This window comes from Mus caroli, unplaced genomic scaffold (assembly GCF_978045245.1).
Source record: "Mus caroli unplaced genomic scaffold, Mus_caroli_1 scaffold_1, whole genome shotgun sequence".
NCBI classification, from domain to species: domain Eukaryota; kingdom Metazoa; phylum Chordata; class Mammalia; order Rodentia; family Muridae; genus Mus; species Mus caroli.
Window position 1 is genome coordinate 68,317,369 of NW_028227256.1, and position 18,448 is coordinate 68,335,816.

The 18,448-nt window shown below is 40.1% G+C and overlaps 1 protein-coding gene across 1 annotated transcript in view; it reads right to left on the reverse strand.

The window, feature by feature from the left end:
• Abca12 (ATP binding cassette subfamily A member 12) overlaps positions 1-18,448 on the reverse strand; it is a 171,151-nt gene that overhangs the window by 68,960 nt on the left and 83,743 nt on the right. The window contains exons 11-18 of the mRNA XM_085838191.1: positions 17,785-17,891; positions 11,087-11,343; positions 10,893-11,005; positions 9,315-9,436; positions 6,405-6,578; positions 3,313-3,477; positions 2,788-2,998; positions 1,406-1,545 (exon numbers count right to left, since the gene is read on the reverse strand). Coding sequence (XP_085694317.1) covers positions 1,406-1,545; positions 2,788-2,998; positions 3,313-3,477; positions 6,405-6,578; positions 9,315-9,436; positions 10,893-11,005; positions 11,087-11,343; positions 17,785-17,891 — 1,289 coding nt within the window. The remainder of the gene's footprint in view (positions 1-1,405; positions 1,546-2,787; positions 2,999-3,312; positions 3,478-6,404; positions 6,579-9,314; positions 9,437-10,892; positions 11,006-11,086; positions 11,344-17,784; positions 17,892-18,448) is intronic.

Genomic DNA, 18,448 nt, shown 5'->3' on the forward strand with positions numbered 1-18,448 from the left:
ATGTCCAGCAACTGGTGATTAAATAAATACATTCCATGCTATTAAAACATTTCTTTAAACGTCTTTAAAAAGCAAAGAATTTTGCTAGCTCTATTGCACTGAAGGAGTTTTTTAACCACATAAAAGAGAGGAGATTTGAGTCAAGCATAAAAGGGAAGGTCCACACTTGGAGAGTGAGAGTGACTCATCTCACTTATACAAAATTATGTGGTGTTCACACCCAGTAAGACAAATAAAATGTTAAATGACAAAAATTCAAAGCAACAGCGCTCAGTGGAAACCTGTGCATTTTACGTAGTCCCAGCGTAAGGTTAGACTCATGCCAACTGTGATTTAATGATCAGGTAATGTTAAGGCAGATTTTTTTTTTTTTGCTTTCTTTCATTTTTCAAAGAGTTGGTATGTCACTCAATCCATTATTTCTCTTTTGAGAGGGGTGTCAACCTCTAAAGACTCCTGTCTCAGCTTCAAGGCACTGGGTCTACTGTGTGCTCTGCATGTCTGTCATGCATGTCAGCGTTTGGAGGCTGATTATGGGATGGATCCCCATGTGTGGCAGTCTCTAGATGGTCCATCCTTTTGTCTCAGCTACAAACTTTGTCTCAATAACTCCTTCAATGGGTGTTTTGTTCTCAATTCTAAGAAGGGGCAAAGTGTCCACATTTTGGTCTTCGTTCTTCTTGAGTTTCATGTGTTTTTCAAATTGTATCTTGTACCTTGGGTATTCTAAGTTTCTGGGCTAATATCTACTTATCAGTGAGTACATATCATGTGAGTTCTTTTGTGATTGGGTTATCTCACTCAGGATGATGCCCTCCAGGTCCATCCATTTGCCTAGGAATTTCATAAATTCATTCCTCAAAGCCAACTTTAAAGTGACAGGATATTATTATGATAAACTGAGGCAGGTGGTAAGTACAGGTCCTGATGACATTGTCCTTCTCAAGATGTATCATTAATGAGAATAAGAAATATTAAACTATACAACCTACTATGGAGCCAAGAATCTATACTTTAAGGGCTATTTTTATTTGAATGAGTTATATGATCACCCTTTTTCTTTCTAGTGTGATTTTTATATATGCTTCTAACATTCGAGTCATTGAAAACTTTTTGGCTTTCTTAGATGCAGTGAAAAGTCTGACTTCTAGCTGTATCTAATTTTATCCCCAAATGTCATATGGTTCATTTTACCAAGATCTCCCACCCGTCATCACCTAGATCCAATGCCATGCACACCTAACTCGGGCCAAAGGAAGGAATTGCCCAGAGTTTCCAAAAATCACAAGAAATGATGACAGCAGAGAAGACATAAGCCAGAATCATCTAAAATAAATTTAGGAGTTGACTACGTTAAAACAGAAACAGTACCCCCACATAAACACATTGAGTTTAACAACCAAACCTTTTCCATAATGGCCTTTGTAGTTGGGTTATATGGTGAATATAAAATCTTTCCCAACAACATGGGTTTCAAGAAGGCCCAAATCACAGGCCCAGCAGGCATGTTAATGATGTCTTTGTAAAGGGAGAAGCAAAATGGTGCTGGAAGATAAAAGGAAGAAAATAAAATAATCCATCAATCAATTAATATACACAATTAATATGCAACAATCATTATAATTTAGAGGAAAGCCAAAATGTCATATCTAGGTACACATTCCAAATCCACTTATTCATGGAGACTGGGTACAAACTATATAGCCTAAAATTTATGTCTTAGCAATTTCTACTTTGGTAACAGATATGAAACATCTGGTATTGATGTAAGACAGCCAAGTAATAATTGTTCTTTAGGTGTGAAAGTTTAAGCTGATAAGCGAGCCTAGAATAAATGATGGCATTTCACCAGGAAAAAAAAATACAAAGATTTCAAAACATATTTCAAAATTGCTTCTAGCATAAATGTTTTACCACCACTTAATTTTCTAAAAATATACAATACCCGACTCCCAGAATGGAACCAGATATGTAAGAGACACTCATAAGATTTTATAGAATGGATAAAAAGATGAATGCATGAGCCAACTCAATTGCTATACTAAATATCCATATATCACCTGGAAGAGTTCCTCAGATCACACTTTGTATCTCAAAGTTTATAGATCAAGTGAATGCCACTAAACAGTTATGCTCAGCTGCACGCACGTGGCTCTACTGTACACCATATAAACATCTAATGCTAAAAAGTTAGGGGAAAATATAGACCCAAGCAAATTTAAAACAAGCTTTTGCATTACGTACTGGCAAGAATTCGTAGTTATGACCTTGCTGTAGCCTACAGACCCACAGAGCTGTGCAGGCCAGCAACAATGTTGTCAGTTATGGGCTGCCTATTCTATGGTAGACTCCTATAGAATCACATCACCTAGGATGTAGAGGCTGGTACTCCGGGTTGTTAGGACGTTCCCACAATGACCAAGTCACCTCATGATACCTTTCTCAATGCATATTTCTAGGACTAAAGGGATCTATGACCCTACATTTTTTCATTTAGGGAACCCAATAGCTCTGAGACCTCTAAGTTCAGTGACCTTGGGCAAGTGTTTTTTATCTTTGGGCTTCACTCCCCCTCAGTAAGATGCAACAGGGTAGACATTACCTCATGGGGCTGCAGGGACGAGGGCATGAGTTAACAGGCAGAACACGAAGTGAGTCCTGCACAAATGTTTGCTATTTTTATTCTGAGGTAAAATGAATACTTCATTTAAATGAAAAGCAGCAACAGAACATGTAATGCTCTTGTCATTAAGAATAATTATCATACCTAATTTGAGGTACACTTACTAGCATTTAAAGGAATCCCGTATTTTGAAGCAATTTCTTCTTTAGTTAATTTATAAGTGAGAAAATCCTTGGTGTGGTTGCCTTTTGGCTTCTGGGAAGAAGGCAGCATAGCAGTTAAGTACTCGGTGGTGATCCCTTGGGAACACAGAGCCTGGGAGATAGTACTAAACGATCCTGCTGGTGAGTTCATTCGAGTGTTTCTGTACATGGCCTGGGAGACAATGTCCAAAAAGTTATTGATGTTACCTGATGCTACCTGAGCTACGTGTGCTCATAGAATGAAAAAGTAGTAGCACTCAACAGTTTCCATAATTTCTTTAAAGTGTGAATTGCAAACTTAAACATAGAAATGACACCTCGCTGGTTTAAGTGCCAGATGTGGCTAAAGTGGGAGGTTCTCTTCTTGTGAGTTTGTGTCTTCTGTGTGCTAGATCAGTAGCTGAACTTATTGCACCCAATCTTAAATAAAAGCCAGCCTGACAGGAATTATTTCTCAGGAAGAGCATGACTGAGTGACTCTTCTACCTGTGTTAATGGAACACTCCTGGGCAGGTGCATTTGTCTCAGGGATCTCATTTTGTCCAGCAGTGGATGTGTGCCGGAAGCCAACTGATTGAGAATCTCTCTCAGCTTTATGAAAAGCTCCATCATCCTTTCCATTGGCTTTTGATCTTTCCTTGGGAAAAACACCTAATGGGGAGAGAATGAAAAGGAATGATTTATGTGGAGGCACTGGAACCTCGTGGATGCTTGGTAAGATTATAAGACAGAAGAGCCACTTTGGGAAATGTTTTGGAACGACGACTGATCAGTCAAATGGAGATATTTACCAAACAAACCAGCCATTCCATTTCTAGACAGTCACCCAAGCAGAGGGAAGACATAAACCCACAATAAAGGCTGGTATACAAACCTTTATAAGGATTTTGCTTACAACAGCCAACAGGTGGGGAATGGGAACAATCCACCTGAATTTACCTTTAAAATGCAATATAATATGGACATATCAAAAAATATGCTGATACATGTTACAACATGTCCCAAACTTGAAGATACTATATTAAATGAAAGAAACCAGATAGACCAGATACTGTGTGATTGAGTCAACTGATTCAAAAGGCAAAGGCATAATTTGAGACTACAGAGATTGTATGTTTGAGCTCTCCAATGAAGGATAGAAATGCTACCCTTTAGGGGAATACTACATGGTCTTAACTGCTAAGCTATCCTTCCACACCCCAAGTAAGGTATTGTCAATGTCAGAATGGTAAATATCTATTGTGCAATGCCTTGCATATGTGTATGCTATTGCTCTAAAAACTGTGTTCCTAACTACACATATACAAATAAATAAAAGTTAAAAGTAAATTAAAGATTATAAGAATAAAAAAGAATAAAGAGGTTCTAGGCAGACAAAAAAGATGTGGGAAAGAAAAGCTCTTTAGAGCATTCAAGACCAGAAATGTTACCATGATGTGCACCTGTTCGTGTTCGTGCACACACACACACACACACACACACACACACACACACACACGTACTTAGCTGTGGAGCTGGCCATGGGCGAGTGCCTCTCTGCTAAGATCTCAGCCAGGAAGATACATATGTGCAAAGAAAGGGGTGAGTGCTATGGTGAATGAACTATCTGCTCTTCAGATCCTGCGAGCTGTGCTTTGGGGTGATACCACACTGCCATGTGCTAACCATGGGCCTAAGGATGGCTGCATAGTCAATGATTCCTAATGCCAAGTGTGTGCAGATCATAAGGCTCTGGTATAGGACAGAGCCTATGGGGGGCGGGGGGGGGGAGGAGGAGGGAATGGAAACCACTGGCTGTTTGTAATGAGAGTGGTGACACAAGGTGACTGACACTTTTCAAGGGTCCCTCTGCTGCTTGGGAGGAGTTGGGATGGGATGCAGGAGTGCGATGAGTATATAGGATGGGCAAGAGTGAGGTGAAACGCATGTGCAGAACATGGTAAACTGTAACTGATTCTAAAGCATTTCTATCCCCTCAGCCTCTGGATTTTCTAATATTTAAGTGGGGAAAACAGCATTTTCCCCAGCTTTTTGCCTGCCATTGGAACTCCTTCCCCTCAAAGGACTGCCTGCTTGGGCTTTGGTGGGAAACAATGTGCTTAGTCCTGCTGTGACTGGATGTACCAGAGTAGGGTGGTACCCAAGGGGGGCTTTCCCATCTCTGAGGAGGAGAGGAAACAGTGGAGGGGGAGGGATCTGTAAGAGCAGGACTGGGAGGAGAGGAACAAGGGGAGGTGTTATCAGAATGTAAAGTGAATAAATAAGGAAGTGGAAAAAAAGAAGATGTATGCAATGTTGACTCAAGTATAGACTTCGGTAGAGGAACCTTTTCAGTTTTCCAGCTTGTACTTTTGTCTCAGTCCTGTGGTGAGTGAACACTTCAGAGCATCTGCTCATCGCAGCAGAGTTTTGCTCACTCCTCTCCATGCCAACCATGGCCATAAATAATGGCTGCTTCTTATTAAATTGATGAAGGAAATGCAAACATTCGCATGTTGAAAACACCCCCAAAGAACCTTATACATTTTTTGAATTTAAAAATCCTTTCAGTGTGTGTTTTTTTACTTGCAATGTTTAAACAGTGTGAGAAAGTACCCAAAGAGCTAAAGCGAACTGCAACCCTATAGGTGGAACAACAATATGAACTAACCAGTACCCCGGAGCTCTTGTCTCTAGCTGCATATGTATCAACAGATGGCCTAGTCGGCCATCACTGGAAAGAGAGGCCCATTGGACACGCAAACTTTATATGCCCCAGTACAGGGGAACGCCAGGGACAAAAAATGGGAATGGGTGGGTAGGGAAGTGAGGGGGAGGGTGTGGGGGACTTTTGGGATAGCATTGGAAATGTAATTGAGGAAAATACGCAATAAAAAAATATTAAAAAATTTTTAACCTTTTCTTTTTATTTATTTACTTATTTACTTGTTTACTTATTTATTTATTTGTGTGTGTGTGTGTGTGTGTGTGTGTGTGTGTGTGTATTTTGCCTGCAAGTATGTCTGTGCAGCAGTAGGCAGTGCCCGCAGAAGCCAGGAGATGCTATCACAGCCCCCTGGCATTAGGATTATAGCTGACTCTGAGGTGCCATGTAGGTAGTAGAACCCAGGTCCTCTGAAAGAGCAGCCACTTTTCTTAACCACTCAACTATCTCTCCAGCTCCCAATCTTTATTTTCACTGTACTCAATAATGTTTACGGAAAAATAAGAAATAATAATAGATTTTATGTTATGGTACTAATATAGTATTTTTACCTTGTTTTTAGATATACAAAGTGACAGTAGACACAGCTTGGTCAGTAGCTTCATTCTTGAGCCCATGTTCACACATGTTCACATGTGCAGTACATGATCTTTGGTAGAAGTCACACATGTTCACATGTGCAATACATGATCTTTGGTAGAAGCCACACATGTTCACATGTGCAGTACATGATCTTTGGTAGAAGTCACACATGTTCACATGTGCAGTACATGATCTTTGGTAGAAGTCTTATTTTGCTCTAAAATAGACAGCACCTGCCAATATTTTTTTACACTAAACTAACATGGAAACATATTCACCCGTGGCAACTTGCCTTGTATGTGAAATTATAAATGTCTAAGTAGTGCAGAAGGGTGAGTCCGATGAGGTAGGACTGATGTGACCTCTCTGGAAGAGGCAGCTTGCAGAACTCCTTCATGGCATCTTCCAGTTTGGGGTTGGTGACGTTCGTATCACATGAGTGCAACCAGAATACACGAGAAATTATCTGTGAATAGGAAGAAGAAAACTAGTTTAGTCGTGAATCATTTGAGTACCCTATGTTCACTTTAAGGAATTCTCTCTCTCTCTCTCTCTCTCTCTCTCTCTCTCTCTCTCTCTCTCTCTCTGTGTGTGTGTGTGTGTGTGTGTGTGTGTGTGTGCGCGTGTGCGTGTGTGTGCACGCTCTGTGTTTTAGAATGTAACAAATAGTCCCTAGGAATAAAATGACTCTTTCATACATCAACCACTATATTGCCCTATTTATCCATTTTCATGTTGGTGTGATGTGTATGCTTGTGTGTATGTATCTTTGTGCATGGACACAGATGTGTGAGGGTGAGTGTGCACACAGGTGCCCAAGAATGTCAGAAATCATTCTTCATCCTTCTACATTATTCATCAAGGCAAGGTCTCTCAGTCAAAATCAGACCTCATTGATAGATACAGCTATTCTTTATTTTTTTTCAATTTTTATTAGATATTTTTTATTTACATTTCAAATACTATCCCGAAAATCCCCTATACCCTCCCCTGCCCACTGCTCCCTTACCCACCCACTCCCAATTCTTGGCCCTGGCGTTCTCCTGTACTAGGGCATATAAAGTTTGCAAGACCAATGGGCCTCTCTTCACAATGATGGCTGACTAGGCCATCTTCTGCTACATATGCAGCTAGAGACACGAGCTCTGGGGTACTGGTTAGTTCATATTGTTGTTCCACCTATAGGGTTGCAGACCCCTGCAGCTCCTTGGGTGCTTTCTCTAGCTCCGCCATTGGGGGCCTGATGCAGCTAGTCTTGCTATCCAGCTTGCTTTGAGACTCCCCAGTCATTACTTCCTGATGCTAGAATATAAGACAGTATGCCTAGTTTAAATCATTCTGGGGACTCAGTCCTCAAATCTGTGCCACAAATGCTTAATTACTAATACACCTCACCAGGTGTATAAGGCACCAATTACTATTAATAAAGCTACAGACAGCTGATAGCTCACTCGAAAACACAGGAAGTCTTATGGAGAAAAAGAGGCAGGTAGAAATTCACGAAGAAAAGCAGAGCTTTCTTTGCACAGTTGGGTACAAAACAACATTAGTGACTACATGAATGAATGAATGAATGAATGAATGAATGAATGATTGATTAAGTAAATAAATAAATGGTTAGGAGACAGTCTGGGGGATGACTAGCTTAAGAGTCATGTATGTTTTAAGCATCTACTCTTCCTTAATTTGGGTTGCATCCTGTCTTGATGATTGCTTACTCTATAGCTTCAGAGATGAGGATCTTAGAGGAGGAGGAGGAAAGAAGGAAGAGAAGGAGGAGGAGGAAGAAGAGGAGGAGGAAGAAGGAGAGGAAGGGGAAGAGGAAGAGGAGGAGAAGGAGGCAGTCCAGAATTGCAAACTAATTAATAACTGCAGATCCTAGATAGCCATGTGTAGACACTGAAATGTGAGAGAAGGAGGCAGGTCAATGAGATGATGTCATCTCTATTGATGCTGGGTAGAAACAAAGAGGAGAGCCAGTGATAATTGAGACTTGCAAAACATTCCTGGGACTTGCAAAACATTTTCTCCTTTTTAAAAATACCAGTTGGACTGTGTGCTCTCTACTTAAGTTTTCATTCACTAAGATGGCTCTGCTCTTCATAAGCCAAGCACTTGATTACAAAGGTGACGGCTTTGAATCAAATGAGGTCAAACAAACGGAACAGGTGGGGGGTGCGACTTGCTAGCGGGGGTTGGGGTGGGGAGAAAAGCCAAGGCAGAGCAGTTTTAATTTTAGTGTAGGGAACTAATCATGGTGACAACAGCAACTTAAATATCTTCCAGAGGGAACCTTCCATGAACTTAATCTAGTTTTGGTTAATAACTGAGCTGTGCTTAGAAATGACACACTCTGTTGCATGCGGCCATAAGCTGTGCAGTTCTTTTGGAAAATTTTTATGACACTTCCAGACAATGGCTTTGGAAGTGGGATAAAAGACAAGACATTTTGAGTGGAAAACTAGCTCTTCAGCTAAGAAGAAAATAACATTATTTATTTTCACAGCCAAAAAAAAGTTTAGCTTTAACCACAAACTTTTCCATAGTTCCAATACAACGTCTATCATATATAATAAGTCTCTTCTTGGGACTTCAAAAGGTAGAAGTGAATATTCAGTTTTAGTTTTGTTACAACAAAGGGTGACTGTCTCTGTGCTCTCCCCCAACTTGGTTTTTGAAGTTTGGCCTTGATATCCTTGAAGGAGATCAGATAATGTTATTATAATAGTGGATACAGTTACTGAAGGTTTAGGAAAACACTTCATAGGGGTTGGGAGAGGGGAAGTATGGAACACAAACAAGCAAGGCAAGGCTAACTACAAAGCATTGAAACATATCGATGTTGCTTCAGAATTTCTCTTCTAAGGCTGAGGGTACAGCTTAGTGGTAGGTCCAGCCTACACACACACATACACACACAGACCTATGTATACAAACACACACATATACATATGCACACATGCACACACAAAAATACACACACAAACACACACGCATGCATGTGCACACATATACATATACACACACACACAACTACAGAATACTTCAATGGTCACTTAAGATTTACTTTTTTTTAACCCTTTGCGTGGAAAATTGACCAGAATCACATGCAACTTCCTGGTGTCTTGCTGATAAATACCTAAAATCCTAAGTGCTATGTAAACGTCTACAAGCTGACTTTATTCCAGCCATGAACCCTTACCTCGGCCCTATTGTCTGGAATGGGAATGGCCAGCAGCTTGTCGATACTTGTGTTGGACATCCCTATCGCCCTCAGATCTTCTTTCAGCAAATCTATGTTTTTAAACATTTCTCTTAATTGACCTGTGAAGAAAGCACACACACACACACACGGTTCACACATCAGTTTTAATGGCACAGTTTTTAGGTACACTAACAGAATTTCTGGATTAACACCTATTGAACATGCATGCCTCGTCAGAAGCAGATGTCTCTCAGGTTTGGCAGGCTTTGCATCTTTAAGATCTATCTCTGTCTGATTTAGACTTGTACTTATGATGCCATTAACTTGAGGTAACAGATTGCTCTAGGTTGTAAATTTTCCCCAGGTATCCACAACCCAAGGTTGATCTAAGGAAAACAGGGTTTCTTCACAGACTTTGATCATATAATCCACTAAATAAATACGTCTCCATTTGATTTAAACCGTCACCTAAATTCAAATTGCTTTTTAACCTAGGAGCATATGATGTTGTCAATTTGAGGGTAGACTTGATAAATCAACGATAAGATATTTGTCTTTAATTTGTCTGGGAACTCTATTGTTTATAAATGGCTTTTACAATCTTACACTGCTTATACACTGAAAGTTTGTAATTTCAAGCTCTTTAAGAGTGACAAATTCTAATTATTTCACATTCGGGCCAGTTTAGACATGGTAAACAATATTTTTATTTTATTTTTTGAAGATTGTAATCTCTGTTCTAAAATCAACTTGTGTTTTGTTTTTAAGCATTTTTTTAGATTTATTTATTTTTATTTTATAGGTATAGGTATTTTGCCTGCTTGTATGTCTGTGTATCGTGTTAGTATCATGCCCACAGGGTCCAGAAGAGTACATCTAGGGAGGTAAGTTATAAATGGTTGTGAGATGTCGTGTTGGTGCTGGGAGCTGAACCTGGGTGCTCTGCAAGCGAGTTCAGTGTGTTTAACCTATGAGCCATCGCTCAAGCCCTGCTTTCTTGTACTAAATTACTCTCATGCCATTGCTCAAGCCCTGCTTTCTTGTACTAAATTACCCTCATGCAACACATCTTCATCATTTTTAGACTTAATGTCCTTCCAATTTTGTGCCTCAGGATGTCCTTCTTTTCAGTATTTAGGTGTTGAGCCAAGAAGAAGTGTATTGCATCCTGTATAGTGCTTAGAATACCAACAGAAAGTTCTGAGCTGAGATTTCTGCACACAATTGTGCCTCCATTTTAGTTAGATATTTTTTTCAGATTATTCTTACAGAAGGGAGCATGTTTCACCCCCCTTCATACAGTTAACTCTCCAATACATGTTTACTCTATCTAGAAACAAAAGGTAAATTGGTTTAACTCGTTAAATTTTGGAAACCTTTTGCTATAACATTCTTTCAGGTCTCAGTTCCTACTAGCTTGATATGTCTGCTTTAGACAAACAACTGCTTCGGGTTCCTCATTGTGAGGGCAGACAGGAGAGCAGGTTTGTTTGGGGACTTTGAGAAAGCCTTTTCTTAAACTGAAGATGGCAACCTGTGTCCTAATAAGTCTTTAGGATGCGGGCAGGGAAACACCTGGCTTCTCTGAAGCGTCTGCACTGGTGTTGACATGCAGCATGGCCTCTACAGTAGGTATTAGCCGTGTGATATTCTCCAAGTAATTCATTTGCAACGCCTGTTCCAGGAGCCTAGGACAAAGCAGAAGAAAAAATTCAACTCGGCGGTACAATTTTGGAGACAGGATTTCTCCTAGGAAGAAGAAAACTTACCAGTCCACATTGAGATTAATTTTGCTGGGATCTCCAGTGAGCAAACCCCTCAGCTTTGCAGATATTATATTGTCATGGTACAGTAAGCCAGTGGTGAGGTCAGTGCCCAGCTCTGCCGCTTCAATCAGTTGCACGTGAAAGGCATGGTCTTCACACAGCCTCTCAAAGCTCATGTTAGAGAACTGGCAAGACTTCTTGATCGAACTGAAAGTCTCTGATTCGCAGAGAAGTTCCGTCAAATTTCGAAGTTGAGACAGCTTCCCAGAAAGGGGAAAGAAGAGGAAATAGATTAGTCATGTTATTTGACATATTTAATAGTTGAAAATAAGTAACCAAATTTGATCCTGTAAAACATGTTTCTGCCTACAAATTAGTCGGTTGGCATTGGGCTTAGCTTTATAACAAAGGAGTGTGTCTTTTGCTGTCTGTCTGTCTTTCTCTTTCCTAAGAATCTTATGAAACCTTGGGACCCATTAGTCTTACTTTCCCTATGGCATGGGTCTGCAATTTTTTAAAATGTAGTTTTAAAAATTAAGAAAGACAGCGAGATCATTCAGTAGTTTAGAGAGTTTGCTACACAATATTGAAAGGCTGTACTTTCTATCCAAGTACCCACGTAACAATCTAGGTGTCCAGCAGATTCCAGCTCCAAGGGATCAGACCCCTCTTTAGACTTTTGCAGGCATTGGATGCATTTTCTCAATTACTTTTCAGTGGAGGAGGGCCCAGCCCATTGTGGGTGGTGCTATCCCTGGGATGATGGTCCTGGGTTCTATAAGAAGACAGGCTGAGCAAGCCAGGGGAATCAAGCCAATAAGCAGCACCCTCCATGGTCTCTGCATCAGCTCCTGCCTCTGGGTTCCAGCCCCGCTTCAGTTCCTGTCCTGACTTCCTCCAATGATGGACTGGTGATATGGAAGTGTCAGACAAATATACCCTTTCCTCCTCTACTTGCTTTTTGGGTCATGGTGTTTCATTACCAAAAACAATAGAAACCCTGACTTAGACAAGTAGTTCTTAAAATACAGTTTAAATTGTGATCACTTCAACAAATTTTATATTTAATTTATATTTTATATCATGTGTAAGGACAGAGGGGAGGCAGATTTGGCTTGGATTTTTTTTAAAGCCTTTCTTCCTCACATCCATCATGATGGCTGTGATGTATAGCAAACAGAACCAGAAAGCAACAAGTGTTGATGAGGGTGCACAAGCATCGTAACCTTTGTGTATTGTTGGTAGGAGTGTGAGATGGTACAGCTTGTATGGAAAGTAGTATTGCACTTTCTCATGACTCAAAAATAAAATCAGCGTGCAAGCTCAAATTCAACTTCTGGGTCTATGCTGCAGGGAATTGAAGATAGTGCTTGGAGAGAATATTTGTATACCAATGTGCACAAAAGCCTTAATAATAATAGCCAAAAAATAGTAACAACTCAAGGGATGAATGGATAACCAGAATATATAGAAAAAAGAATCAATGTCTAAGGATATTTGTATATGAATATATATGTGTGTGTATACATCAACATATATATGTATACACACATATACATATATACACACATACATATATATCCTTAAATAGAAAAGGATATGATGTTGCAGAGTGGGAAATCTTGAGGAAACTATGCTAAATTTAATCAGCCACATACAAATAATATATAATTCCAATATATGAATGACCTAGAGGAGTGAAGTTCATAACTCAGAAAGTCAAAGAGTTCACAGAGGCTGAGAGGAGGGAGAAATGTGGAATTAGGTAATAGAAAATGCTTACATTTACATGGAGAAAGGGATTCCGGAACAATGGTTACCCAATAACAGGAATGCGTGCAACCTGACTCAACCCTACAGCTAGAAATGGTTATGATCTAACTATTATGGTATCTTATGACTGGTCTACAGAGTGAGTTCCAGGACAGCCAGGGCTACTGAGAAACCCTGTCTCGAAAAAAACCAAAAAAACCAAAAAACAAAAAAACAAACAAAAAAAAAGACAATTAAATCCAAATCAACATTTTTCTTAAGTCTTTAAGCTGTAGCATGCATTAGCAACTCTGTGAGAATAGACCTGATTTTCAGGTTGTCTGCCTTGTTAGCCATATTGCCTTCTGCCTTTTGATCTGTTCAGAAAAACTAAATATTTTCATTCTATGGAAATAGCCAAAATGACTTAAACTCCCAAACCCACAAGGAGAAAGGACTCCAGAACTCTTAACGGTCTAAGCTCTCTACTATATTCCTGAACTCCGTTCACTATGTGCTATGTATCCTCAGGATATATTCCCAATTAATACGTCCTGAGGGAGGAAAGAGTTTGCCTCTGGGAAGTCCAGTTCAGCTATGTGTGCTAGCAATCACTGTCGCTCAGTTTCCAGTCAGAAGTTGCTTTTTGACAGAAACAAACTATTCCCCAGCAGAGACATAGGTGTGCGATCATTTTTCTCCATACATCACTGGGGAAGGAAGGATGATGAGTGTTAGTAAGAGGCTCACAGTAAGCACAGGAAAGCCACAGAAGCCAACCAAAGTCAACCATTGACCATCCTGAAGAACAAGTATCACTGGCTCATTTTCCACAGTATTGAATAACATCATTAATTTCTGGCTCTGAACAGTCTGAAATGATTTCATAATGTATGGAAATTCTACTTACTGCTCTTACTGCTGTGGAAAATTTTCCATTCTGGAATAGATGCAATCATTGTGCATACTGTAGTTACATGTTTACTTATTCTGGACTTTGGTCCAAATGCTGAATCTGTTTAAACCTCTAACAGATGGAACCAGATGTCTGTACACCATTTCTATTTTCTGTTCTTTGATGCTTTCTCGAAATTTAAATTTTATTTTGTTAATTAAAAATTATTTTATGTGTATTGGTATTTTTACATGTATGTATGTACATCATAGGTGTGCCTGGTGCCCTCAAAGGCCAGGAGCTATTACTATTACAGGCCAGTAACTGTAGTAATAGCTGTGAGCTACCTTGTGAGTGCTGGAAATTTAACTTGTGTTAAGAGAGAGTACTCTTTTAGGGGGTTGAAAGTTTTGTAGGTGAGTTGGTGCTCCCATTCCTCCACTGGGGGGTCCTGTCTAACTGGCAGTCTCTTCAGGTTCCATATTCCCATTGTTGGACATTTCAGCTAAGGTCACCTGCATTGACCCAGATGAGACAAAGACGATAGAAAGAGAAATCTGATATTCAGCTAAGCTGTAGTTGCTTAGGTTGGACTGGTTCTCTGAAACAAGAGTGTAAATCAGGGTCAGTAATACTGAGGGTGCTGAGAAGCGTACGGTCACCAAGGAGGAACCTCAAGATTGTCACAAGCGTCATAACTCAGCACTTTTATCCCAAGAGCAATACAGGCATTGAGCTTGCTCTTCTACAAGCTTCGTAAAGCATAAACCCAGTGACTATAATTCTCTTTTAAAGTGTTTGTTAGTGTTGATACAGAGATGGCTCAGTGGCTAAAGTCATTTGCTCTGCAAGCATGAAGATCTGAGATTGAATCCCCAACACTCTCTGCCTACTCATGCCTATAGCTCCAGGGGAGGTTGAGGGAGAGATCCCACAATCTTACTGGCTTGCTTCCAGCTCAGCGAGAGACCCTGATTCAGAGCATCAAGGTGAAGAGTGATAAAGGAAGGCGCCACAAGTCTTCCTTCAGCTTCTGCGTGTGTGCACATGAGCGCATGGGGACACAGACACAGGTGTCTGCAACTCACATATACATTCACAGCATTTGTTAGCATAACAAGAGGTGCTGGTGCACACTTCTAATCCCAGCACTCAGGAGGCAGAGGCAGGAGGATTGTGCTTTTAAGTCCAGTATGGGCTACACAGTAAGTTCAGACCATCCAAGGCTATGAAGTGAGATGTTGTATTAAACAAAGCATATGCTAACCTTAGACTACATATTTTTCAAAGCCCTACCTAGAGGCTCTGTCTCTGTCATCATAGGCAGAGGTTCAGGCCTATAATTGGGTAATGATCCCTTACTAACACCATTTCTAGCTATGATGGGCTTCCCCACTACCCAGTAGCTCCCAAATAAAGGAGAAATTTAATTCACAAGATTGTGAAGATTCCATAGTATTATAGACTTAAACTGATAAGCCCTCAATGCTCCTGAGTCCTTAGCCAGTAAATAGAGTGCTCTCTCTCTCTCTCTCTCTCTCTCTCTCTCTCTCTCTCTCTGTGTGTGTGTGTGTGTGTGTGTGTGTGTGTCTATTTCAAAAAATTTTAAGGCATTACATTAAACATAGTATACATTGTCTACATTCCTGCCCAACATAAGAAATTTATTTTATGCAGTCAAGAAGTCTCCTTTTCTACCAAAGGAACCAGAGGGAGTAAAATAGATAAAAAACAGGCAACAAGGAGAGAAAAGAACACAGATACTTTCCAACAAAATGTGTAGGCAGAGGCTGAAAGAAGGAAATTTTGTAAATGGGCAGACACTGGGTGTTTTGGAGGGTCTAGCCTGCTGCAAGGAATTCCATGAATAAAATTCGGGGGCCTATGGACTCCAAATGACTGCCACCCTGAGGATGGCAGGAAGCAATTGTCACTATACTTATAAAAACCATAGGCGCCCGGCTTCATTCTTTCATGGCCATGTGCCGAGTAGCAGCTCAGAGAACACAGAGCTATTGTTGGCATTCCACCTTAATAGCCTCGTTTATACGCTCATGAATCTTAGCTTTCATTTAGAGATAATGTGCTCTTAGAGATAAGGAAGGCCTGAATTCATCGTTGTTTCTACTCTAGGGAAGTGCTATCCCCCCCCCGCCCCCCAACACGGCAAACTATGATGCTAGCTAGCTACGGCCTTCCAAAGGCCGGAAGTCTCAGTCCCGAGAGCTCCGGATTCCTCATGCCCCACCTCGGGTTGGCTTCCTAAACCATAGTTGAAGCTCTTTCTCCCTTCTGTTCCCTGACTGCACTGACTCCGCACAGGCCGTGTTTTTTTTTTTTTTTTTTCGCTTATATTATTTCAGACTTGGCCCACGTAACATTCTCCCAACCTAATCTCTTTCTAAAATACAAAATTAGCCTTCTTCATATTTGATGCCAAACTCAAACCCCTAGACTAATAGAAGATGTCTGCAGGACCTGGGCGTGGCCTTTCTCTAAAGCCCCTTTCCTGACTTTCCCATAGGTACCTTCTTCCTGTGACTCTAGGTAGCGGTCTTCGAAGCACACACCTCTCGGGCTTCTTACAAGCTCGAGTTTCTGTGTCTGGAATGCATGAGTGTAACCTAATGATACACAGCCTTCAAAACTCAGAGTAAGTATCATATTCTTGGCCGAGTTTCTCCCTTTCACCTTTGCACCCCATAATCTGAGTTAGATAGCCCATCTTTACACGCTGTCGGTCTGCCTACCACATCCTTTGTCTTTCTCCGTTACAATCGTAACTTCTTCCTTCCTGACTTTTCCACTGGCTGGATTACAAGAATTCGAGGGATGGAGATTATTGTCTTATAAATAAAAGAGGAAATTGTCCTCATAGGGGCCATTTCAAAAAAGAAAAAAAGATTTTCTGAAGTGAATTGTGGATTGCGGAGGTCTCTCATTACCCGCAGAGGAGGGAGGAAAAATGACTTTATAAGAATCGCAAGATGACTTGGGTAGCACATCGGAAAGGGACTTTCATCTGACCTATCAGCGAGGAGTTTGGTTAGGATGATATCATAGTTCAGTACACATATAAAATAAATGAAAGGGGGCATTGCTGTCTGGAAAACAAGGGAAAAGCGATAAACTAGTGTTGCAGAAGTGACATTTATACTGATTCTTGAAAGATGAATAAAAGCTTTCTGGGTGAATGTATGCCTTCTTTCTCATTTGCATAAATTAAGATAACACTAAATTAAGTACATTAGAAAATTTGATTCATGTAGAAAAGTAGGGCTAAAAGGTAGGTAGTCTAATGAGCATATTTATCTGTAATATACATGGACATAATGTTTTGCGTGCCTGCTTAATTACGGCTTGTTTACCACACAGCAAATCACTTGCTTGCCCTAAATAAACCACTTCTAATTTAACTTTATCCCAGGCTACATAAATCCAATTAAACTGCAGTTCTTACTAGGAAAACTGTTTTCAAGACTTAATAGAGTTGCTTTAAAAATGAATTTCCTGATAATCTGTACACGGGGTGAACAATAGACAAATGAGCAGGAGCTGACTCGAGCTTAAGAGATTTGCATGTTTGGTTCCTCCCTGTCCTTCTTCAGGGTCAGGCATTTTAACATGACTTCCTAGTGTCTGGTGTGATGACAAGAAAAACAGATATGTTAATATTTGAGACCTCTGAGCACTGTGAAGTCGGGATATTAGCTTTTGAAATCTACTTTTATATATAGAAAAGCTAAAGGCAAGACAATTTAAAAAAAATAATAATACAATGAAGTCCCACATTATGAAGCTTAATAAGATAGCTACATTGTGAAATGTTTATGGATGCTGATGAGCACTGTAAGTGGGCTTGTATGATAATCTTATGCTGAGGCCGACATTGAGGATATTATGTAAAGCCAAGCACCTTTGTCACCATTTGGCCAGAACAGAGATGCAGGGAAAAGGAGGTCACCTGTAATCATCGGATATTTTAACTGAATCTTCCTAGCGTATCACCCGAAGGGTTGCTATTTTGTTATTTATATTTCCTTTCTCGGCTTACCTTGGATTTCAGGATCTCAAGAAATGGAGGGAAGCTGTCCTCGGAGGAGCCATTTTGAAGGAAAGATTTTCTGAAGTGAATTGTGGACTGCAGAAGTTTTAGATTGTCTGCAGGGGAGGGGGGAAGAATGACTTTGTGAGAATCACAAGGTTACCAGGGGAGCACACTGGAAAGAGACTTTTATCCAGACTTATCAGCAAGGAGTTTTTAGAATAATGTTGTAGCTCAATATAAATATAAAACGAGTGAAAATTAACCTTTCCTTGAACCATGTGGACTATAGAGTTCATTATTTTTTAAAATATTCACAGATATGCTGCTTAGAGATAAAAGATGTTTCTAGGGAAGGTACTGCATGCCTTTGGCTCTTTGTGAATTAAATCATGCTCTTTTATTTCTGACTCTGGGATATACTAGGTTGGAATATGTTGGGGGAGATTGACTGTATAGTCACCGTATCCAAGTATGTACTTTCAGCCATAATTTATTAGTATTGGGGAAATAAACTCCAGGCTTAGATATGTGTCATACTGTTTCTTGATACTGTGTGGTATAGGTAATAAAGAATGTGTGTGAAAATAGTGGAAAACGTTTGGCTGTAGTATTTATGATTGCTTGCATAGGTTTAAAAAAATTGAAAATTCAATGTGTGAAGGCAAGAAGT